The 24,879-nt window shown below is 35.1% G+C and overlaps 2 protein-coding genes across 5 annotated transcripts in view; one reads left to right on the forward strand and one right to left on the reverse strand.

Annotated features, from left to right (window-relative positions):
* The window catches only part of CDK13 (cyclin dependent kinase 13), a 122,821-nt gene that overhangs the window by 21,813 nt on the left and 76,129 nt on the right, over nucleotides 1-24,879 (forward strand). For all 4 annotated transcript variants that reach the window (XM_072760050.1, XM_072760052.1, XM_072760051.1 and 1 more), the window contains exons 2-5: nucleotides 8,321-8,980; nucleotides 16,232-16,402; nucleotides 17,771-17,910; nucleotides 19,374-19,544. In XM_072760050.1, coding sequence (XP_072616151.1) covers nucleotides 8,321-8,980; nucleotides 16,232-16,402; nucleotides 17,771-17,910; nucleotides 19,374-19,544 — 1,142 coding nt within the window. The remainder of the gene's footprint in view (nucleotides 1-8,320; nucleotides 8,981-16,231; nucleotides 16,403-17,770; nucleotides 17,911-19,373; nucleotides 19,545-24,879) is intronic.
* MPLKIP (M-phase specific PLK1 interacting protein) overlaps nucleotides 1-24,879 on the reverse strand; it is a 148,577-nt gene that overhangs the window by 15,059 nt on the left and 108,639 nt on the right. The window lies entirely within an intron of this gene.

The raw sequence follows: 24,879 nt of genomic DNA on the forward strand, positions 1-24,879 counted from the left end.
CATCAGGAATCTGGGAAGATGTTTAGCCTGGGTAAATGGATGGAGGAAAGTGGTGAAATTAAAATTACAGAATTGCATGGAGTAGATGTTAGAGGAAGGTGTTCAGTTTGCATTACATATGGATTAGATAGCGTGAAAGGAAGATCTGAAGTAGATGAATTTAAGAGGCTGCCATAGTACTGTTAATAGTTAATTGGAAAAAAAAACGAAAAAAATAAGTTAATTGAGCCATTCTAATACCAATCTGTGGCAAATTACATAGGAATTTTTAGTTTTGACTGAGAAGGTCACAAAACAGATGATTGAGAAAGACCGATTTTTTTGAAAAAGTGCTTATATATTTACTGTTCTTCAGTTTAGAAAGCATTTTTTTCTAGTTGTATTAAGATTTAATTCACAAAATTAGGGGTACCTGGGTGAACTTAGTAGGTTGGACATCTGTCTTCAGCTCAGGTCATGATCCCAATATCCTGGGATTGAGCCCCGAGTCGAGTCTCCCTGTTCAGCAGAGCTTGCTTCTCCCTCTCCCCACTGTGCCCGCTTGTTTTCTCTCTTGCTCATAAATAAATAAATAAATAAATAAATAAATAAATAAATAATCTTTTAAAAAAAATATCTAATTGACAAAGTTATATTTAAAGTGTCAACTTGATGATTTGATGCAAGTATATATTGTGAAAGGATTCCCATAATCCAGTTAAGTAGTAGATCCATAATTTCCTACATTTACCTTTTTTTTGGTTAGAGTTCTTTCTTCTTCTTCTTCTTCTTCTTCTTCTTCTTCTTCTTCTTCTTCTTCTTCTTTCTTTTTTCTTTTCTTTTCTTTTCTTTCTTTTCTTTTCTTTTTTCTTTTCTTCTTTTCTTTCTTCATTTGTTTATGAGAGAGATAGAGAGGCAGAGACACAGGCAGAGGGAGAAGCAGGCTCCATGCAGGGAGCCCGATGCGGGACTCGATCCCAGGACCCCGAGATCACGCCCTGAGCTGAAGGCAGACGCTTAACCACTGAGCCACCCAGGCGTCCTGAGTTCTATTTTTTAAATTTCAATTATATAATACTGTTAACTTTAGTCACCATATTATACATTAGATCCACACACCTTACTAATCTTATAACTGAAAGTGTGTATCCTCTTAACAGCTTCTCCCTTCTCTCTTAGCCCCCAGAAATCACTCTTCTATTATCTATATGTGTTTGACTTTTTTAGGATTCCACACCTAAGTGATACCACACAATATTTGTCTTTCTCTGGCTTATTTCACATGGCAATGAACTTTCAGGTTCATTTGTATTGTCACAAATGGCAGAATTTCCTTCTTTTTTAAAGCCTGCATTATATTTCATTACACACAAACGCACACACACATCACCTTTTGTTTATCCATTCATCTGTTGATGGACACTTAGTTTTTTTTTTTTTTTTAAGATTTTATTTATTTATTCATGAGACACAAAGAGAGAGAGAGGCAGAGACACAGGCAGAGGGAGAAGCAGGCTCCACGCAGGGAGCCCGACATGGGACTCGATCCCAGGACTCCAGGATCACACCCTGGGCTGAAGGCGGCGCTAAACCACTAAGCCACCAGGGCTGCCCGGACACTTAGTTTTTGTTCCTTGACTGTGGTGAGTGAATAGTGCTGCAGTGAATGTGGGAGTACAGGTATCTCTTTGAGATAGTACTTTGATTTCCTTTGGATTATATACCCAGTAGAGGGATATCTGGATCATTTGGTAGTTCTATTTTTAACTTTTTTTTTTTTTTAAGATTTTATTTTTATTTATTTATGATAGACAGAGAGAGAGAGAGAGAGGCAGAGACACAGGCAGAGATAGAAGCAGGCTCCATGCAGGGAGCCCGATGTGGGACTTGATCCCGGGACCCCAGGATCGCGCCCTGGGCCAAAGGCAGGCGCGAAACCGCTGAGCCACCCAGGGATCCCCTATTTTTAACTTTGAGAGTAAACTCTATATTAATTACCACAGTGCTCTATCAGTTTACAGTCTCACCAACAGTGTAAAGGATTCTTTTTTCTCTGCATCCTTACCAGCATTTGTTGTTCCTTGTCTTTTTGATAATAGACATCCTAGTATAGGTGTGTGGCAGGATCTCTTTGTAGTTTTGATTTTCATTTCCCTGATGATTAGTAATGTTGGGCACCTTTTTAGATGCCCGTTAGCTGTTCGGATGTCTTTGCAATAATGTCTATTCAGGTCCTTTGCCCATTTTTTAATTGGGCTCTCCCCCCCCCCCGCCCCATTTGAGTTCCTTGGATATTAACTGCTTATTAGATTTGTGATTTGCAAACATTTTCTCCCATTCATAGGTTGCCTTTTCATTTTGTTGATGGTTTCTTTTGCAGACATAGTTTTTTAGTTTGATGTAGTCCCACTTGTTTATTTTTCCTTTGTTTTGTTTTTGGTGTCAAATCTGAAAACCATTGCCAAAACTGCCATCAAGTAGCTTATCCTCTATGTTTTCTTCTAGGAGTTTTATGGTTCTAGGTCTTATGCTTTAGTCCTTAATCCATTTTGAGTTGATTTTTGTGTATAGGATAAGATGGGGTCCAATTTCCTTTTTTTTTTTTTTTTTTTTTAATGTGGCTCTCCAGTTTTTCCAACACCATTTATTGAAGAGATTATCTTTTCCCCATTGTATATTCTTGGCTCTTTTGTTGAAAATTAATCGGCTATATATATGGATTTATTTCTGGGCTCTTCATTGTGTTTCATGGATTTTTATGTCTTTTTTTTAATGCCAGTACAATGCTATTTTGATTACTATAGCTTTGTGATATAATTTGAAATCAGCAAGTGTCATGCCTCTAACTTTGTTGTTCTTTCCCAGTTGCTTTGGTTATTCTGGGTCTTTTCTGGTTCCATATGAATTTTAGGATTGTTCTTTCTGCTTCTGTAAACAAATGCCATTGGAGGGCAGCCCCAGTGGCACAGCAGTTTAGCGCTGCCTACAGCCGGGTGTGATCCTGGAGAGCCAGGATCGAGTCCCATGTCGGGCTCTCTGCATGGAGCCTGCTTCTTCCTCTGCCTGTGTCTCTGCCCGCCCCCCCCCCCGAATAAATAAATAAAACCTTAAAAAAAATGCCATTGGAATTTTATTTTTTATTTTTTTTATTTTTTTATTTTTTACATTGGAATTTTAATAGGGATTGCATTGACTCTGTAGATGGCTTTGCATAGTATGGGCATCTTAACAATATTAATTCTTATATTTCATTAGCCCAGAATATCTTTGTTTATTTATGCCTTCTTCAATTTCTTTATCAGTTTCTCTTACTTCCTTGATTAAATTGATTCCTAAGTATATTACTTTTAAAAAATTTTTTAAAGATTTTATTTATTCATGAGAGGCATGGAGAGAGAGAGAGGCAGAGACACAGGCAGAGGAAGAAGCAGGCTCCATGCAGGGAGCCCGATGTGGGACTCCATCCTGGGACTCTGGGTTCACCTCCTGAGCTGAAGGCAGATGCTCAACTGCTCAGCCACCCTGGTGTCCCAAGTATATTACTCTTTTTGATGCTCTTGTAAATAAGATTGTTTTCTTCTTCTTCTTCTTCTTCTTCTTTTTTTTTTTAATAAGATTGTTTTCTTACTTTCTCTTTTCAGTAGTTTGTTGTTAGTGTACAGAAACACAATTAAGCCTTGAAGAACACAGGTTTGAACAGCATGGGTCCACCTATACACGGATTCTTCTTTCAGTAGCCAGACACATAGCACTGTAAATGTATTTTCTTTATGATTTTTAAAAAATAACATTTTCTTTTTTCTAGCTTTCTTTCCTTAAGAATACAGTATATAATGCATATAACAGAGAAAATGTGTGTTAACCTAATATTAATGTTACCATTAAGGGATTAAGTCAACAGAAGGCTATTGGTAGTTAAGTTTTTGGGGAGTCAAAACTTACACACAGATTTTCAGCTGCACAGGAGGTGGGCTTTCTTAACTCCTGCGTTGTTCCAGGGTCAACTATTGATTTTGTATCTAGCAGCTTTACTGAATTTGTTTATTCTGGCATCCTTTTAGTGGTATCTTTGGAAGGGTTTTCCACAAACAGAATATTTTATCTCTTTCTGATTTTGATGCCTTTCTTTCATTTTTAAGATTTATTTACTTTAGAGCATGTGCATGCACACATAAATACATGTGAGCAGGGTAGGGGTAAGCAGAGAGAGAGAGAAAGCCTCAAGCAGATGTACTGCATATCGAGGAGCTGTTGCAGGGCTGGATCCTAGGACCCTGAGATCACGACCTGAGCCAAAATCAAAAGTTGGACACTTAACCCACAAAGCCAGTCAGGCTCCCCAATTTCTTTTGTTTTTTAAATTTGTTTTGCCTAATTGCTCAGGTTAGGACTTTGAGTATTATGTTGAATAAAAGTGAGGAGAGTGGGCATTGTTTTCTTGTTCCGGATCTTAGAGGAAAAGCTTTCATTTTTTCATTATTGAGGATATGATGTTAGCTGTGGACTTGTCTTAAGTGGCCTTTATTGTATTGAGGCATGTTCCTTCTATACTCAGTTGGTTTAGTTTTTATTATGAAATGATGTTGAATTTTGTCAGATGCTTTTTGTACGTCTACTGAGATGATCATGTGATTTTTATTCTTCATTTTGTTGATGTGGTACATCACATTTATTGATTAGCATTTGTTGGACCTTACTTGCATGTAAAGCATATTTATACCTAATTAACAAGGTTTTGAAATGGATATAACTGCTATTAGTATGTGAAATAAGGGGCCCCTGGGTGGCTCAGTCCTTTGGGCTGCTGACTTTTGACTTGGGCTCAGGGCTCACACTGGGCTTAGAACCTACTTAAGATACTCTTCCTTCATTCCAGAAAGTTCTTTTGGATAGTACTAATCAGTATTGTTTTATATAATAAGAGATCAGTTATTATCATAGTAAAATTTTTAAGAATCAGTGTTTGCTAATTTGGCACCATTTTAGAAGACCTGGACTCTTAGATTGTGTGATACAGTTGAGTGAATAAGTACACCATGCTCTCTTTCTAAGGAACACTAACCTAATTAACAATGAGCACTAATGAATCGAGTGTCAGGATACTGAGTTTTTATTGTGGTTCTGCTTTGTTTTGTATGAATTTGGAAACCTTAGAAACATAGAAAGTTTTCTTAACTTCTTAAAGAGATACTGTCATCTTTTAAAAACATTGAAAACAAACAGCTAATATGTATTCACTGCAGATTTTACAGTATAGAAATATTAGTAAAAAGTTTTATTTTTATTTTTATTTAAAAAAATTTTTTTTTAAAGATTTTATTTATTTATTCATGAGAGACAGAGAGAGAGAGGCAGAGACAGGCAGAGGGAGAAACAGGCTCCATGCAGGGAGCCTGATGTGGAACTCGATCCGGGGTCTCCAGGATCATGCCCTGGGCCAAAGGTGGCATTAAACCGCTGAGCCACCAGGGCTGCCCAGTAAAAAGTTTTAAAAAGAAGAAAAATCTTACCTTTAAAAGAAGGACTTGCTGGGTGTCTGGATGGCTCAGTTGGTTAAGTGACCAATTCTTGGCTTTGGCTCAGGTCGTGATCTTGGTGGTGTGAGATTGAGCCCCAGGTTGGGCTCTGTGCTCAGTGTAGAGCCCTCTTGTCCCTCTCCCTCTGTTTCTCCCCACTCTCGCTCACGCCCTCTTCTCTCTCTCTGTTAAATAATTTTTTTTTAAAAAAAGGACTATTTACCATCTGTTTTAGTTCTTTTACTAAGACTTCATGATATAATTCATTATGTAGTCTTAGAGGTACACTTCTACCCTCATAACTTTGTATGGTTGAAGATTATTAGTAAAAATGACCTAAATTTGAATTTTGTGTTATCTTTGATTTTAGTTTCCCAAACCAAATATATTGTTGACATTAACTAGTAAATATGCATTATGTGAGAGAGTGCATGTTTACTAGAACATGAAGTTAAAACGTTAAGGAACTTTTGAAGAGAGAGGAATTGGAGAGGGCTGGAGGGTGTGTCTTTTAAGTCTTGCTGATAATGGTTATCTAGATTCTATCTAGAAAACAATAATTTAATAGGCCAGAGGAGTTAATTGTGTTGGGATTTTACCTAATATCTTTATGTCTCTTTTCTTAGGTAAAACTTAGTGGTCATAAATCTCTCAATTAAGTATAATTTATATGTCTGTATGAAATTGGTGACCAGAATCTTGCCAGTGTAGGAAAGTTAATTTAACAGAAGTTTCTGTGCTGTTACCTCTGATGAATGATAGTCTCTTTGCTTTCTCCTGCTGTGTACCTTTCTGCTGCTCTAGAAGCATGACATAATCAGACTTGTTTTAAGGTCAAAGAGTCTGCAGGGAGAAGAAATAAAAAAATGTGGCTGATTATTTCATATAATGACAGTTTTGGTTCCTATACTAAAGTTGTCTAAGATGTTTACCACTGTATATTTAACAAAAAATTTCTTCTCATTTTCACAAATATCAGTAAGCTCATTGGTAATTTTGATGATTGGTGCATATGAATATTTAATGATAAGCAAGTGTTAGATTTGAATGTTTTCTAAAACGTGTTCCCATTAATCTAAAATAGTGTGTTATAGTATGGAGCTTATACGAAATGCCAACTGCTGAATACCAGTTGGCCCTTAGTACATTTTGAAATGTTCTTGAAAGAATGAGGGAGAAGTTGAATTTGTATTTGAGTTTATCCTAAACCTAATCATAGTTTCGTTTTCATACTAGAATTGTAGGATGTTTCTCAGTGTTTTCCTCCATGCTCTGTTAATGTCAGATATAAACAAAATTTCCAGTCCTTCGTTTTCTCTCTGCCCATTTTAATTATGGGTTCCTAGGAATTTCTTTGCTTCATTTACCCTCTCCCTGTAACGTAGAATTTCAACAGGAGCTATCTCCTTCACAGTGTATTAAGTTGTTTATTGTGTTGACCAACCTACTTTATAGTTTAAGACGGCATACCACTAGATATCAGGCAAGGTTCTAGAACGAAACAATCCAACTGAGATGGTGCAAGAGATTTATTAAATGAAGGACTGCAGAGATAGGGGTGGAAAGGGATACCACAAGGGATGTTTTCTGTAGTTATGGGGGGAAGCTTAAAGGGGCAAGGAAAATACAGTATAGGTAGAGCCTGGTGAGATCTGTGAAAAGGGGATGCCTGAAAGGAGCAACAGTGGTAGGGAGACAAAGCTTGTGTCAGAAAATGTGACCAAAAGGAGGGAGGGTGCTGGAAAGAAATAATCCAGCATTTCTCTACCTTCTGATCTGCCAGTGACAGATAGCACTGAAACCCCGAAGGTGTATCTGTTAGGGTTAGCCTCCTTGGACACAGAGTTGGGCAAAAGGGTATAGGAGGAATAGGGTAGTGGCACTAAGATAATTACTGGTACAACTGCTGATGAATATAGGACTGATTTTAAGTAACATCATATTTTAGATTAAATTTCTAATCTGTAAACTATAGATACTTATTAACTGGGGTTGATGTGAGCATTAAAATGAGACCTGGCAAACATTTCAAAGTACTATCATAATGTCTTTGTCTTGTGAGTATTTGTTTTTAGTTTTGATAAGGTGTGGAGCTTCCTTTCACATGCTGCTGTGCTGTATCTGTTTTATAGGGATTTTGATTGCCACCACCATACTTTTAAATATGTGATAGTTTTTGTGTTTACTAATAAGTTTTGAGAAGTGAATTGCACAGTCACTATGAGGTAGTTTTCTAAAATTTAGAGACCGTTTGTATTTACTGCCTTGTAACAGGCATTTATCTTTTTCACTCTTGCTTTAGACAGGACAATACTGACTTCTGAACTTGGGGAGCGAGGATGCTTTTCAGTTGTAGAGGTGGTCTCCCTGGTGAAAGATGGGTCAGACTGCACCCTGCGCCTTCTACCATTGGCGTGTCCTTGTTGCATACTTCTGTTTTCTAAGACAGCAAAGATGCCTTGTCACCTTTTTTTTTTTTTAATTGGAGTTTGATTTTCCAACATATAGCATAACACCTAGTGCTCATCCCGTCAAGCTTTTTCTCCTTAGAGTATTTCTCCTCACAGAGATCTACTTTCATCTAGTCTCACCTTTGAGCATTCATGAGCTAGACCAAGATAAAGATAATAGGTCTATTTCCAGGAAAATTATAGCGACAGAGAATCGTTTGCTTAAAAGCATTTTCTGTTTTTAAAAATCCTCCCACAAACTATATTATGATTTTGAAATTAAATAAACTTTCACAGGCTTGAGTTCACAGTTTGTATAAATTTCATACTAAGCTTTTCTGAATTACTAACTAAATCTTCATTATTTTCCACCAGACGTTCAGCTAAATCCCGAAGCAGAAGCCCGTATTCATCTAGGCATTCAAGATCTCGTAGCAGGCACAGATTGTCTAGATCCAGAAGTCGTCATTCTAGCATTTCTCCTAGCACACTAACTCTGAAGAGTAGCCTGGCAGCTGAGTTGAACAAGAATAAAAAAGCCCGGGCTGCCGAGGCGGCAAGGGCTGCTGAAGCGGCGAAAGCTGCAGAAGCGGCAAAGGCTGCTGAGGCCGCTGCCAAAGCTGCCAAAGCTTCCAACACTTCTACACCTACGAAAGGGAGCACAGAGACTGGGGCCGGTGCATCACAAACCAACCATGTGAAGGATGTGAAGAAACTGAAAACTGAACATGCACCTTCTCCCTCAAGTGGTGGAACTTTAAAAAATGACAAGGCAAAAACAAAGCCACCTCTTCAGGTAACAAAGGTGGATAATAATTTGATTGTAGATAAAGCCACCAAGAAAGCAGTTGTAGTTGGGAAGGAGAGTAAATCTGCTGCTACAAAGGATGAACCAGTATCTCTTAAAGAGAAAACCAAACCACTTACACCAAGCTTAGGAGCCAAGGAGAAGGAGCAACATGTGGCTTTAGTGACCTCTACATTACCACCATTACCTTTGCCTCCCATGCTGCCTGAAGATAAAGACACTGATAGGTAAGTGCAAAAAAGTTTTGTCAGTGAGGGTTTATTTTTTTATTTTTTAAAGATTTTATTTATTTATTCATGAGAGACAGAGAGACAGACAGACAGAGAGAAGCAGGCTCCACGCAGGGAGACTGATGTGGGACTTGATCCCGGGACTCTGGGATCATGCCCTGGGCTCAAGGCAGACACTCAACCGCTAAGCCACCCAGGTGTCCCTGTCACTGACGGTTTAAAGAAAAAAAAGTCAGTCTGAAGTGAGAGGTTATCTGACCTCCCACCCCTCCCCCCCACAAAAAAGGTTACAAAAAAAAGGTAAGTTATCTTTATTATGTACACCTTAAACTGAAGCACATTGCCTGTAGGATGACACAATTAGAGTTAATGCTTAGAATTCCAGAAGAAATTTGCTGTTGCCTTGGGATACAATGTCCATTTCAACTTGAGTTTGGGAATTAGAAATGCCAGTACTGTATTTTCTTTAGCATAACTGTTCCTTAATGACACTATAAGAAACAGGACAATTTATGAGGGACTCTTCCCTGGGTGATACAAAGTAGGTATATTGGTAATTTTTAGGTTTCTTTAGAGGTTTTACAGATTTATCACTCTGGGTAGCTTTATGAATTTATTGTTTTTTAGACTTCTCTTGACTCTTAAATTTTTTTTTGAGATTAACTATATATTACAGAAAACCCATAATGTGCTTATGTTTTCCTTTAACATGTTTACAAATTTCTATTGTGATTATTGGGGGTATGAGGTTTTTTTTTTTAATTTTGAAACATTTTTTAATGAAGATAAGGGTGAGTAAAGTAAATTCAGTTCTAAGAACATTTCTGAAACGTATGCTAGGATGGAAGCATTACGCTACTGTGTAGTATCTGTTATACCACTTAATCTTTTTCACTTTTATTTTTATGGAGAAACTAAAATTATAGCTGTTTTCCCCTCATTTTTCTGTTAAAAAACAACTATATGAGCCATTCTCTTAGCTGACATCTTTATAGAATTTGAAAACAAGTGGATAAAAATGGTGTGTAGGTAGGTCTTCTTCAATTACCACTGTAATTGTGGTACTTACAGGTTTGACTCTTCTCTAGGAGCACTGAAGGTTCATCACAATAGTGAGTTGTAATTTTTCTTTTTTAAGGTTTTATTTATTGTTTCATGAGAAACACAGAGGAAGAGAGAGGGGCAGAGACACAGGCAGAGGGAGAAGCAGGTTCCATGCGGGGGGTCCCAAGGTGGGACTCGATCCCGGGACTCCAGGATCATGCCCTGGATCCGCTGAGCCACCCCGGCTGCCCATGAGTTGTAATTTTGATGAGTCCAGGAATGAACTCTCCATCCACAGAGGCATGAATGCAGAACTGAGTCACTTCATTAATGAGATAATGACCCAGTTACAAGAATCCAGTAATTCTGGGGGTGCCTGGTTGGCTCAAACATCTGACTTTAGCTCAGGTCATGATTTTGGGGTCTGAGGATTGAGCCAGAAGTCCGATACCCCACCCAGCAGGGAGTCCACTTGCCCCACCTTATGCACTCTCCCTCTCTTTCTCTTAAATAAACAAGTAAAATCTTAAAAAATTAATCCAGTAATTCTGGCCCAGTGAAACTGGTTGTTCTTTACTTTATTCTTTCATATATGCTTTGGAGATAAATTTTTACAGGTGATATTTTCAAGAATTCAAGATATGTACAAGTGAGTGAGTGCTTAAGGAAGGTATTCTTTGTGCATCTGTTTTTGAGACGGTGGTACATGTCATGCTTATCATTAAGAAAATGTTTTGACCCACCTTTTTTGTTTCTTCTGCTTTTCTGTTACGTCTCTGCTCTTCTTTCTGTTAATGTGTTCATACGTTTCATGAATATAGAATTTTTTTAAAGGTTTTACTTATTTATTCATGAAAGACACAGAGAGAAAGGCAGAGGCAGAGAATAGGCAGAGGGAGAAGCAGGCTTCTTGGGGAGCCTGATGCAGGACTTGATCCCGGGACTCCAGGATCACGCCCTGAGCCAAAGCAGATGCTCAACCACTGAGCCACCCAGATGTCCTTGAATATAGAAGTTTTTAAGACCAGTATGCTACTACTAACATGTGCGGTGAAAGATGGATTCAACACGAGTCACTCTTCTTTTTGGTGCTGCAAATGTCGTTGGCCAGTAGGAACTCCCTTAAGCTGACCTCTTTGTCCTTTAACATGACCTATTTGTTTTTTAATATTTCCTAGCTTAGGCTCACTTTGCACTCTGCTTCTCTTCTAGACCTGGGATTTATTACTCTCTGAAAAATCACATGGTAGATTTTATTTTATTTTATTTTATTTTATTTATTTATTTAACATGGTAGATTTTAAAGTATATATTTTTAGATGATAAATTTTTTTTATTATGCATGTAATGCATAATACTGCTTGTCTTTTTAATTAGTGTGTTGGAGACCTTTCCATGTTGGTATATAGATAGAGGTTCATTCAATATTCCTATCAGTAGGAATGAATAAATCATGCTCTTATTAACTATTCTGCTATTAAGGGATACTTAGATTTATAATTGTTTGCTATCAAACTTTTTTTATATTAATATTTTATGTGAGAGCAATTTTTGTAGGATAGTTACCAGGTTAAAGTATACACATTTTATTATTATTTTTTTAAACATTGTATTTATTTATTTCAGAGAGAAAGCACAAGAGAGTGCAAGTAGGGGGTAGGGGGTGGAAGAGGCAGAGGGAGAGGGAGAAGCAGACTCCCTGCTGAGCAGGAAGCTCAATGCAGGACTTGATCTCTGGACCCTGGGATCATGACCTGAGCTGAAGGCAGATGCTTAACCAACTCAGCAACCCAGGTGCCCCCAAATTGTACTTTAATAAGATTGTTACCAATTTATGCAGTCTTTAAAATATGTAATTATTTAATTTTGCATTTTTCTGATTATTGAGATACAGCATCTTTCTTAATATTTATTGGCTATTTATTTTTTCCAGTGAACGACTTGTTTATATCTTATGCTATTCCTTAATACTATTTTCCTTTTTATAATTGATTTGTAGGTGCTTCTTATGTTAGGAATCTTGACCTTTGCTTATCAGAGTCTTTGCTTATCTTTCACATGTATTTGTTTTGGTTTTGGCTATATGGATGTTTTTTATTTTAAATATAGTCTGATCTAATCATTTTTCCTTTATAACTTATGTGTTTATAAAGTTAGAAGAGATTAAGTCAAATCACACAGAAATTTGTTTTTGATTAATATATGATGAAGAAAGATGCTCTCGCCCATCACCCTGTGGACTGATAAGTTTGTTTCTAACATCATTTACTGAATAATCTATAATTTGTGGTGTCATATATAAAATTCTTACAGATACCTGTATTCTGAACTCTTTTCTATTAATATGTTCTATTATTTCTTTGTCAGTACTTCTTGTTTTAACTTTTTTCTTTTTTCTTTTCTTTTTTTTTAAGATTTTAGTTATTAATTTGACAGAGAGAGCACAGGCTGGGGGACTAGCAGAGGGAGAGGGAGAGATGAGTAGGGAGCCTGATGCTGGGCTTGGGCTCAAGGACCTCAGGATCACAACCTGAGCCAAAGGCAGATGCTCCACTCAACTGTGCCAAGCAGGGGCTTCGTGTTTTAACTTCTTTAGATGCATGATGTATTGGTTCTCAAACTCAGATTTCTGTTACAGGGTTAGGCAGGAAATAACAAAAGTGAAGGGATGGAGTAAATTACTGATGAGTAAGTATCTTTGTTTTTCAGCCTCAGCTTCAGTGCTGCTGCTATACATAAATTTGGACCCAGTGTTGCTAGAGCTTTTGTTTTTTTGTTTGTTTTTTAAAAAGCCTGAAATCTGAATGTTTAGGTAAATCTTATTTAAAAATATTGACAATTCATGTTGGATAGATCATAATACATACTCCTTGACTTTAACCAATCTTTCTGGTTTGGGACCTTTTAAAATAGATTGGTCATGTGACAGGGCAAATGCAAATCGCACTCCACTGTTCTTTTTCAGAAATTTTTGGGCAGGGATCCCTGGGTGGCGCAGCGGTTTAGCGCCTGCCTTTGGCCCAGGGTGCGATCCTGGAGACACGGGATCAAATCCCACGTCGGGCTCCCGGTGCATGGAGCCTGCTTCTCCATCTGCCTATGTCTCTGCCTCTCTCTCTCTCTCTGTGACTATCATAAATTTAAAAAAAAAAAATTTAAAAAAATTAAAAAAAAGTTTTTTGGGGGCAGATTTTTGCCTTTATTCTTAGATAAATTTTATGATCTACTTGTCAAGTTATATGAAAATTTTTGCTTGGGTTTTGTTTGGGACTCAACTGAATGTAGTAGATTAATTTGGAGACTGATAGCTTTATAGTATTACAGTTTTCCATACAAAAACATGGTTTCTGTTCATTCAGATCCAGTTTTATGTCTGTCCGTCCCTATCTTTAATTTTCTTCTATTGATCTTGTACGTTTCTTGTTAAGGCATTTTGTTGTTTTTGTTGCTGTAGTACATGAGAACTTTTAAAAAATCATACTTCCTATTTCATTTCTCTGAAGTCTGGGAGCCTTGCTGAGTCTGGTAGTTCATGTAATAATATATGGCTATAGGCAGTCTTTTAAATTTTAAGTTATAAGTAAAATTAGGATTTTTAGTTTTTTCCTCTAAAAATGTTGATTTGAAAAAAAATGTTGATTTGAATGTTCAAATGAGAATTTTTGACTAAACCCTTATTATAAGTGAGATACTATAGTTTTCTAGTTAAAGGTTTGAAATAGGTTTATTTTCAGGCATAGTTCAAGTAGTCCCTTTTTTAGAAAAGAGGCTTTTACTGTCTTTCAACCCTGATTTAGCTACCCTTTAGCTACATTACTCCAGGAACCCATTTGGTAATACTTTATCCCGCTGCTTATTTGACTGTGTTCTCCAAGAGACAATCTTAGCTCATTTCTGAGAGGAGTTCTATCTTAGTGTACTTGTTATGTTGTTAAACTCCAGTGCCTTACCTGATGTCTAGCACATAGCATAAAAATCAATATGTTGAACATTAATATTGAAAAGTTACCTGTGTGATACTATTATATTTTTATTGAGAGAGGGAGAGTATGGATGTGTGCTTGAGCATGGAGTGGGGCAGGGGGAGGAGAGGGAGAGAGAGAATCTCAAGCAGAACCCCTGCTGAGTGTGGAGCCCCATGCAGGGCTTGATCCCTCCACCCTGGGATCATGACCTGAGACAAAATCGAGAGTCGGCTGCTTAACTCACTGAGCTACCCAAGTACCTCCATACCATTACTTTAAAAATAAAACTGCAAACCAATTTCCTTTTGTTTTCATTTGTTTATTTAAATTTTTATTTATTTATTCATGAGAGACACATAGGCAGAGGGAGAAGTAGGTTCCATGCAAGGAGTGCAATGTGGGACTTGATCCCAGAACCCTGGAATCACACCCTGAGCTTGAAGGCAGAGTCAACCACTGAGACACCCAGGCGTCCCAAACCAATTTCCTTTTGAACATGTTTTCTCTGTTAAAGAACTTCTAGGCCACCTTGGTGGCTCAGTGAGTTAAGTCTCTGACCCTTGATTTTGGCTCAGGTCGTGATCTTGGAATTGTGGGATCCAACCCTGTTGTGGGGTTCTGTGTTCAGTGTGGAGTCGGCTTCAGTTTCTCTCTCTCTCTCTCTCTCTCTCCCTCTCTCCTCTCAAATAAATAAATAAAATATAAAAAAGAAAAAAAAAACTTCTAGTGAGTAACATGGGGTTAAGAAGAAAAGACACAACTTTATTATAGTAATTGGTAAATGGTTTTTATCAGATAGTATTAAAGTATGTGTTTGTACAATAATACTAATGTTCAACATGAATAGAAGAAGTTATAATTAAAGTGGAATGATTGATAATTTTATTTGCAATTTGTGACCCCAATGGTGTAGTCTCACTCAATTTTTTCATTGTAGGACTCATAATTGCTATGAAACTGTGTGAAGTTTCAAATTTTATTTTATTTTTTTATTTTATTTTATTTTTTATTTTATTTTATTTTATTTTATTTTATTATCATTATTTATTTTATTATCATTATAAGATTCTCTTTCAAGAAATATCTTATTAAACAGATTTTTTAGTAACTGGGAGGTTTAAGATTTTTTATTTTATTTTTTATTTTATTTTATTTTATTATCATTATTTATTTTATTATCATTATAAGATTCTCTTTCAAGAAATATCTTATTAAACAGATTTTTTAGTAACTGGGAGGTTTAAGATACTCAAATTACCTAGTTAAGATAGTCTTTAAAATTCAGAGCTCTTTATGCATTCAAAAAAAAACTAACTGAACTTGAATTTTTGCCTGTACTATCAGTAAGCTTCTTAGAACCTTAAAAAAAAAAAATCATTGTCCGATTTAAAAGAATCATCATCTAATTTAAGAAAATTAACCTTGAAAGGGGGCAAAGCTAAATTAGTTGTTGCTTATGTAAATGGATAAGATAAATAATAGCATGTGGTATTATTTCTTACAAAACCTCTTTATGTCTCTCCAACAGAGTCAAACAAAATGCTATCACAAAACTAAGGAATTTTCCTGTGAAGCATGAGTAGTTTACTTTTTTAGTATTAATTTACAGTTTTTTGGTTTTTTTTTTAAAGATTTTATTTATTCATGACAGACACACACACAGAGAGAGAGAGAGAGAGAGAGAGAGAGAGAGAGAGGCAGAGACACAGGCAGAGGGAGAAGCAGGCTCCACACAGGAAACCTGTCGTGGGACTCGATCCCGGGTCTCCAGGATCTCACCCTGGGTTGAAGGTCGCGCTAAACCACTGAGCCACCAGGGCTGCCCTAATTTACAGTTTTATAGTAATTTTTTATCATCTTTAAAAGTATACCGCTTTTTGACTAGTTGTAGATTTGCAGAAAAGTTAAAATGATACTACAGAAAGTCCCCATATACTTTGTAGTTTCTTATTAACATCTTACATTAGTATGGTATGTTCATTATAACCAGTGAACAAATATCAATATGTTATTGTAACTAAGCTCCACACCTTGTTCAGATTTCCTTAGTTTTTGTCTAATTCTGTATCATTTTTACCCTCAAAATTTATATTTTGGAATTGAATATATATAGTACATTATTTTAGCTAGAAAGTGAAGAAAGTTAGTATTTTGCCATTGCTACTTAAGTGTAAGATGTGGCTACATTTTTATTTCTTATATAAATGTATTTTATCTGTCTGACTCCTTTCTTTTTTAGCTTACGAGGAAATATTTCAGTAAAAGCAGTTAAAAAAGAAGTAGAGAAGAAATTACGATGTTTACTTGCTGATTTACCACTGCCCCCTGAGCTACCAGGAGGAGATGATCTCTCAAAGAGTCCAGAGGAAAAGAAAACAGCAACACAGTTACATAGTAAAAGGAGGCCTAAGTATGTGCTTGCTTTCTACCTGCTCTTAAATTGACCAGAAATGATTCTGGGTCATCATAAAATCACAAAACAAAAAATTAAAATTTCAAATTATAAAAAGTGTACTTATTCTTTAAACTTAACTATATGAATAAATTCTAGAGTTTTGAAAAAAATTCATAATTCCCTGCGTATACCTATTCAAAATGACTAATAAAACCAAATTTAATTTTCTCTCACAATTTGTAATGTATTAATTTCTTGGGGTATTCTATGTTACTGATAATTTCTACAATTAAGTTATTTGAACAACAGAAAACACTGAAATTGGAGAATGTGGAAGTCAGCATTCAGAGAGCCCAAACAAAATTAGTCATGGGCAAGCTGGCATGTTTCCTTTGCTTTTTTAGCTGCATTTGCTCCTATAACTAAATGCATTTTTCATTTTGCAAGAGGTGGAGTGGAAGAAGGTTTGAAATCTGTATCCTAAATTAGTTTCAAGTAAGTGCCCAGAGATAACTCCTTCCCTTAAAACCAGTTCATCAGTTAAGGGGGGGGAGGACGTTGATTCCTACTTTACTTCTACTTAATCGAGGGAAAGTGTAAGACTTTGATTTTAGGATTGCTGTCCAGGTTCCTTGTGTATCAGCGGATTTTCTAGTATAGAGTAGGAAACTAGAAAACTTTTAAAATCATTTTCCTGAGTATTGTAGCTTTATTCCTTACTTGAATTTCTCTTACATACCAGAATATTGAGAGACTACAAAATTACTTATTTTTTTAAAGAATGTCAAATATTTGTCATATATATGACATGCGCACAGACACACACACACAGTGTGGATTCTGGAGAGTGATTATACTAATACTTTTATACTCTCTTGGACTAAAAATCTTTCTTGTGTTTCCATTTTTAATATAATTTCATCTAGCCCTAAGTCTAAATTTGTCAATAAGCTTTGTAGTTAGAGTTTTGGTAATGTTCATTATCAAATTTGTTTTCTGAAAAAATGAGTGAAGCATATATGTATAATGGATGAAAAGGAAGACTTCTGGAGATTGCTTAGAGAATTTTGACTCTTTGTAGTAGTGTTGGTTTTATCCATTCATTGAAAATTACATTTTATTTCTGAAAGTTCTTGGTACATGCTTTACTTCTCTTTCTCAGTTTGTTAGTTTATAGGAGAAAAGTCGGTATGGAAAAATGATGCCTTGACTTTTAGGGTAATTTATAATACCAAATTAAAGTGTAACTTGGTCTTCGATGATCACAAATGTACAGGGAAGGGGGAAAATGATATAAGACTGGGGGAGGGTGGATGTTAAATATTAAATGGTTTATTCAACTTGCTTGATTGTATATAAAAACTTCAGAACTATATTTGATAGAATATGTGGGCCTCGCTATGGTGAAATCAAAGAAAAAGATATTGACTGGGGAAAACGCTGCGTGGATAAATTTGATATCATCGGAATTATTGGAGAAGGTACCTATGGACAAGTTTACAAGGCCAGGGATAAAGACACTGGTAAGTATGTCAAATGCTGTGGATCTTTAGATCTATTGAATGTATTTGATTTGTATTTCTCTTCAAATGTGTATTTTAGGTGGTTTTTTTTTTTTAAGTTTGGATTTATCATGCTTTTGTTTCATCTTGGTTTTTGTTTTATTTTCTATGTGCAAGTACGTAAGATATGAATACACGTAAGTGGGTGTGTAAACATTTTTTAAGTTTTTTTTAGTATTTGTGATATGTAGTATGGTGGGATTTAGCTTTCTTTAATTATGAATAAATTCTTAGGTTGTTAGTAATCAGGAGGAAAAAGTATCTTGACTGTCTTAGTAGTAAATTTTGTTGTATTAAGCCTTATGTAACACATTTTCTTTTAGCCAAAATATTCTTTTTCTGTCCAAGTTACCCTTTGTTTGGAGGCCAGACTTAGCAGCTTAATATTTTAGAACATAATCAGGAACCTCTGAGAATGTTTTCAAAGGTCTTGTAGCAGAGTAAAAAGTAACTGTGTCAGAGGCTATGTATTTTACTAAATAATGGGTAGAGCCAGTGTTTAATATTTACTTATAATTCCTTGTTGAAATAAACCAATAGATTAAAGTAGCGTAGCTATATGAAGTCATTTAGTATAAGAAAACTCTGGAGGGCAGTTACAGCATAGGGTAATATTTATAATGATGATTCTGCATTATCAAAAAGATTAAATTATAACTTTAAAAAAGTATAACTTTAAAACTATTTAATAAGGAATCCTACATTTTAAGACTTCCATCAAAAAGAAGTAAGTTTTAATGATTAAAAGGATAAACTTTCTTCTTTTGGAAAATTCGTAAGTACAGAATTACTTTTTTTCTCTAAAGAATGGAATGAACTTTATTATAGTGCATTTTTTCCTATAACAGGAGTGTGTCTGTTCTATTTAATAGTTAGATCTTATCTGATCAAAAGTCATTCAGACCTGGATTGTGAAGTCAGTTAGTGTAGTGGGAAGAGTCAAATACTTCTCAGGTTGCTAAACCAGATTTTGAATCCCAGTTTCACTGCTAGGTAACTGGGCAGCTTTGGACAAGTTAATATGTCTGAGTTTATTTTCTCACTTGCACTATGTACAGAATCTTCTCATATGTTCAGAGGTTTTATGCATGTGTAAGCATGTTGGGTAAATTTATCCTCCCCTCCTTCACTTTTTAAAATTGGTAGTGTAATGCACCTGCTGTTGATCATCTTGCTTTTTTAATATGTCTTGGAGAGCAAAAAATAACAATAGCTATGGACCTGCCCTATCCTTTGTAACAGTTGTGTACTATTCCACAATTTGGATAAATATTTCATAATTTTTATTTAATCAGAGATTTAATTTCTTGAACTGTAAACATTGTGATTTCAAGAGGTAGGAGCAGAAATTATGAATTAAAAGTTAAAAATGTCGTTTGGTTTTGTCATCTGGTAACTTGATTTTTTTTTTTTTATTTTCATAGGAGAAATGGTAGCCTTAAAGAAAGTACGTCTAGATAATGAAAAGGAAGGCTTTCCAATTACAGCAATTCGAGAAATTAAAATTCTCCGGCAGCTTACCCACCAGAGTATTATTAATATGAAGGAAATAGTGACTGATAAAGAAGATGCTTTGGATTTTAAGAAGGATAAAGGTATGCATGCATTTTTACATAACCAATTCTGCATACGCATGATATTGCTAACTTATAGATTTTGTCATAGGGATTGACCAGTTGAGTAATTGCTAGGTACATAAAACTGTTGCATTAACGTCGTGCTTTAATTTTAAATGTAGATGAGTTGAACAATTATTTATTTACTTAGTGATTTTTGAGTTACATTAGTAAACAAAAAAGCATATTTGGGAGTAGTAGTAGTTTTTTGAGCATTAATGTATAATTTTCAGTCTGCATTTTTTAGTTATTGAGAAATAGTTCATAGTAGTATAGAATATATTTACATTTTTAATGTCATGACTTAATAGACAAAGAAATTTTATGGTAGACATTTATATTATTTCTGAAGGTGTGGAGGCAAAAATCTTACCTGAAATTGCCTTTAATAAACTATAGTGGCATATGCTTGACATTTAGCAGAAAAGTAAAAAGGAATTAGCGTGCTTATTAAAGTGGTTGTCATAGGCATATGGTGGGTGAAAGGTCTGCTTGTAGTAAGTTTTAGATCTTCAGAGTAAGATTGTGGAACCAGAGTTGACTTCATTATAATCTGTGGTTTTCAAAGAGCAAAATTCTTTTTCAGATTAAATCTAAGAAAGTAAAATAGATATGTTCTGATAGAACAGGGTACTTAGCCCTCTCCCATCCCCAACTACAAACACACACACACACACACACACACACACACACACAAAATCTTACTCTTCCTGGGGAACAGTATAAAAATGATTGACATAATACATGGTAATTTTGTAGAAAGGAACTTGTTTTGACAGTATTCTCTATGTACTATGCAGATAATTAGAATGATCTTTTTAATTGGTGTCCTTTCCATTAGTTTTTGTCTTTAATAATTCCCACATTCCTTAGCTTGATTTTTAATCTAGTTTGTATTTTTCACCTTATTTTTTTCTTGTCCCTTATTGTGTAGTAGAAAGGTTTGACTTGTGTTAACAGTGTCTGGGACTTGTGACTTTGCTTATGAGCAGTGCAACCATAGTAGCACGGGCTTTAGCCCTTCTGAACCTGTGTGAAGCCTTCATCTATTAAAGGGAAACATTATTTCTCTTACTGTGTAGTAAGGATTAAATCAAAATTTTATACATGAGGGTTATGTGTTATGTTGTTTTTCATTAACTTCCTACTATAGTCAAAATAATGTATTTGTTTTTCCTCCAACATACCCTGGACCTCCTTCTTCTTTGATCTGTAGGATCATTGTCCCTGCCTGTTTCTTTATCCCCCATCTCTGCCATTTTTCTGATTGTCCAGCAAACTTCAGGGTGTTTTGAGTTGTCAAATATGCTGATGCACTTCTCTATCTTTAAAGTCTTTACAAATGCTGCCACCAGTCTCTTCTCTGTATCTATGAGTTTGGGTTGTTTTTTTTTTCCCCCCGGGCTTAAACCTCTCTAGCCCCAACACATAGGTGCAAACACCATTTGAAAGGCTGACTTCACATCCTCTGTATCTCAGACTGAATGTTACATTATTCATCAGTGAGGCTTTACTGGATTACTTTCTACTGTATATAGACCCATCAGTTTAAAAGTCTTACTTTTTTTCTTCATTACTTTTTCCAGAATAATCATACTACTGATTTGTTATTTATTTGTTTCTCTGCATGAGGATGGGAATCATACCTGTTTTATTCATTATTATAACCTCTACCTAGCTCAGTGGCTAGGCCATAGAAATTACTATAAATAACTAATTGCTGCATGAATAAATGAGCTCTACTTAGATCCCGTTCATACTTTAACTTTTTAAAAAACTGTTATCATTGAACATAAAAGTATTTGTAGTTTTCCTTATATTTATGGCTATAATTTATTTTCCTTACTATATTATAAATTCCCTTGAGTCCTGGGTTTTTTGTTTTGTCTCCTGTACAGTGCCTAGTACTGTATTTTACAAATCGTAGATTTTCACATATTTGCTTCCTCATCTTCTTTTTCCCCACCATAATCCTGTTTGTAGTTGTTGGAATCATGATAAATAAAGTGTTATACTATGTGAAATGTTATATTTAGATGCCAGGTAGTAGTTAAATATATTACAGTATGTCAGGGAGTATGGAATTTAAAACACAATCATCTTTCAAAATTATTTATTTTATTGAGATATAATTGATGTACATTATATTAGTTTTAACAGCATAATCATTTGATATTATGTATCTTGTGAAATGAACACCACAATGCATTCAGTTAACATTCATCGGTCATGTAGAATGTTTTTTTCTTGTGATGAGAACTTTTAAGGTCTTGCTTAGTAACTTCCAAATATACAATACAGTATTATTAACCATAGTCTCACCATACTGTGTATTACATCCTCATGATGTATTTATAATTGGAAATTTATGCCTTTTGACCCCCTTCACCTATTTTGCCCACCTTCTTTCCTCTGGCAAGTCTCTTCTCTGTATCTGTGAGTTTGGGTTTTTTAAATTTTTTTTTTCCTTGTTTTTGTTTTAGATTTTACATATAACTGAGATCATATGATACTTGTCTTTCTCTGAATTCTTAGCATGGTGCCTTCAAGGTCCATTCGTGTTGTTGCAAATGGCAAGAGTTCCTTCTTTTTTATGCCTGAATAATATTCCATTGTATATTTGTAATACATTTTCTTTATTCGTTCATCTTTTGACAACCATTTAGGTTGCTTCCATGTCTTGGCTATTGTAAGTAATGTTGCAGTGAACATGGTGGGTGCGGATATCTTTTTGAGTTAGATTTTTCTTCCTTTTGGAAGAAAAAACCAGAGGTAGAGTTGCTGTATCATACAGTAGTTCTATTTTTAACTTTTTGAGGAACCTCAATACTGTTTTCCATAATGGCTGCACCAATTTACATTCCTACCAACAGTGCATGAGAGTACCCTGTTCTCTACATCCTCACCAACACTTGTTATTTCTTATCTTTTTAATAGTCATCGTAATAGGTGTGAGATAATACATGATCCTTTTGTAATGAATCGGTTAATTTTGATGGGAACCATGGTGAGATAGCCTAATTTGGTGAAAAGAGAATTCGATTTGAAGTCCTTGGGTTCTAATCCTGATCATGTGAGCTCTGTGCCATTATATTAATTGTGATCGCTATCCTGGAGCAGAAAGGCAGTATAGGAACTTCGATTTAATAGTTAATATTCAAATTCATAAAACTAAAAAAAAATTAAAGCAAATACTTAAAACAATTTAGCTATGAAAATTATGAACAATATACATATGAGGTAAAATTGCTAATATAAAAGTAGAAACATTTGCATTATTTTAACTTAAGTCTTTGGCTATGTAAGAATAACACCGTAAAAGAATTTTTTAAAACTTGGCTTTAATTAAAAATGAAAAAAATTAATATTGAAAATAAAATATTGTTTTAAAAAAGAAATTATCCTTAAGAAAACAGAGTTAAGTAGTATTAATAAGCCAGTGGTGGATTTTTGTGCAAAATCTTAGTGATGCTGAGTGAACTTTTTCTGGAATAATCTGGGGGAATGGATGAAGGCTAAACTAATTATAAATTTTTTCCTAATTTTATTTATCTCCAGACAGTTTCATCTTTTTATAACTGAGGGGATCTTTTAACCTTTTTGTCCGTTATTCAGTCTTTATATTGTGAGCAAGGGGGAGATTTTGTTTCAAAGGAAACATTTCCTGTATCTCTAGATTTTTAGTTGATCTTCAAGTATGGAAGAAGAATGGGATGCAATTAGGGCATTTTGGTACTCTAGTGTTCATATTTCACTGTTCAGTCAGATATTTGATGTGTGAACTGCTTTGCAGAAGAAACTTTGCTTTTATTTTCTTGCCCTCCCTCCCCGAGGATTATGAATTTAGAAAGATCCTTTCTGAATGAATGTAATTATACTGAATTAAAAAATGTAAAGGAGTTTGGGGTGCCACACTGGCTCAGTAGGTTGAGCATCAGACTCACTCTTGATTTCAACTCAAGTCATGATGTCAGGGTTGTGGGATTGAGCCCCGGGTCAGCTTGGCACTCAGCAGGGAGTCTGAGACATATTCTCTCTCCCTCTCTCTTTCTCCCTCTCTCTCTCCCCCCTTTCCCCTCCCCCCTTTCCCCTCTCACTGCCCCACTCATGCTCACATGCTCAGTCTCTTAAATAAATAAATCTTTAAAATGTTTTAAAGCAGTTTATAATTCTCTGGGTAAAAGACTTTTTGTTCTGCAATTATATGTAATGTAAAATAAAAACTATAGTCATTGATCTCCATCTCAAGATGTAAATATTTAGAATTCAGATTAAAAAAACTCCAGGTGCTGACATAATGGTATCATTCCAAGAAAATGGTATTTTGGTACTTAAAATTAACATGATATCTTGGACAACCAAAACCCAGTATCATAATTGCTATGTTTGAATTAAGCTATAATGCTTTCAATATTGGTATTAGTTTAATGAGGGAATTTTTATAATCTTTTAATTTGGAATTTTCCTAAAAATCAGGAAAAGAATATTCTGAGGTAAATGCTTTTGGCAAAGTATTATTATGTGGTTGAGGGAAAATGTCTCAGTGTCACTCTTCTATAATCTGTGATTCCCACATGGTGCTCCCCTGCACTTAAATTCTAGTTCTGTTAGACGGTGGAGCTAGATTTCCTTCTAAGGTCTTTGTACATAAAACTCCATTCACATCTGATTATTCATTTAAGTATATTAATATAAGTAAGATTACTAGGTCAAAGGATTTGAACTTTGAAATTTCTTCAGACATATCACCAAGTTGTTTTCCAGAAAGGTACCAAGTTATAAGGCAGGAAGAGAACAAACTAGGAATAGAAGGGAACTGTCTCAACCTGATAAAAGGTCATCTGTGAAAAACAAGGATGTCTGCTCTCACCATTTCTATTCAACATTGCCAAGGCAATTAGGCAAGAAAATTAAATAAAAGATAATCAGAAGTCAGATTGGAAAGGAAAAAATAACACTATCTCTAATGTGTGTGTGGTGTGCATGTGTGTATGGATATACACTTTATAGAGAATTCTATAGAATCCACTAAGAAACTTGTAGAACTAATAAATGAGTTCATCAAGATAGAAGAATACTAGATCAGTCCCCAAAAATCTGTTGTAGGTTTGTATACCAACAATCCAATGTGAAATTAAGAAAACAGTTTAATTTGTCATAGTCTTGAATAAAATATCTAGGAATAAATCAAAAAGTGCGTAAGGTCTTGTGCCTTGAAAACTACAAAACATCATTGAAAAAAATTAAAGAAGACTTAAATAAGTGGAAAGACATTTCCTGTTCATTGATCCCACAACTTAATATTACTAAGATG

Source organism: Vulpes vulpes, chromosome 5 (assembly GCF_048418805.1).
Source record: "Vulpes vulpes isolate BD-2025 chromosome 5, VulVul3, whole genome shotgun sequence".
Taxonomy (NCBI): domain Eukaryota; kingdom Metazoa; phylum Chordata; class Mammalia; order Carnivora; family Canidae; genus Vulpes; species Vulpes vulpes.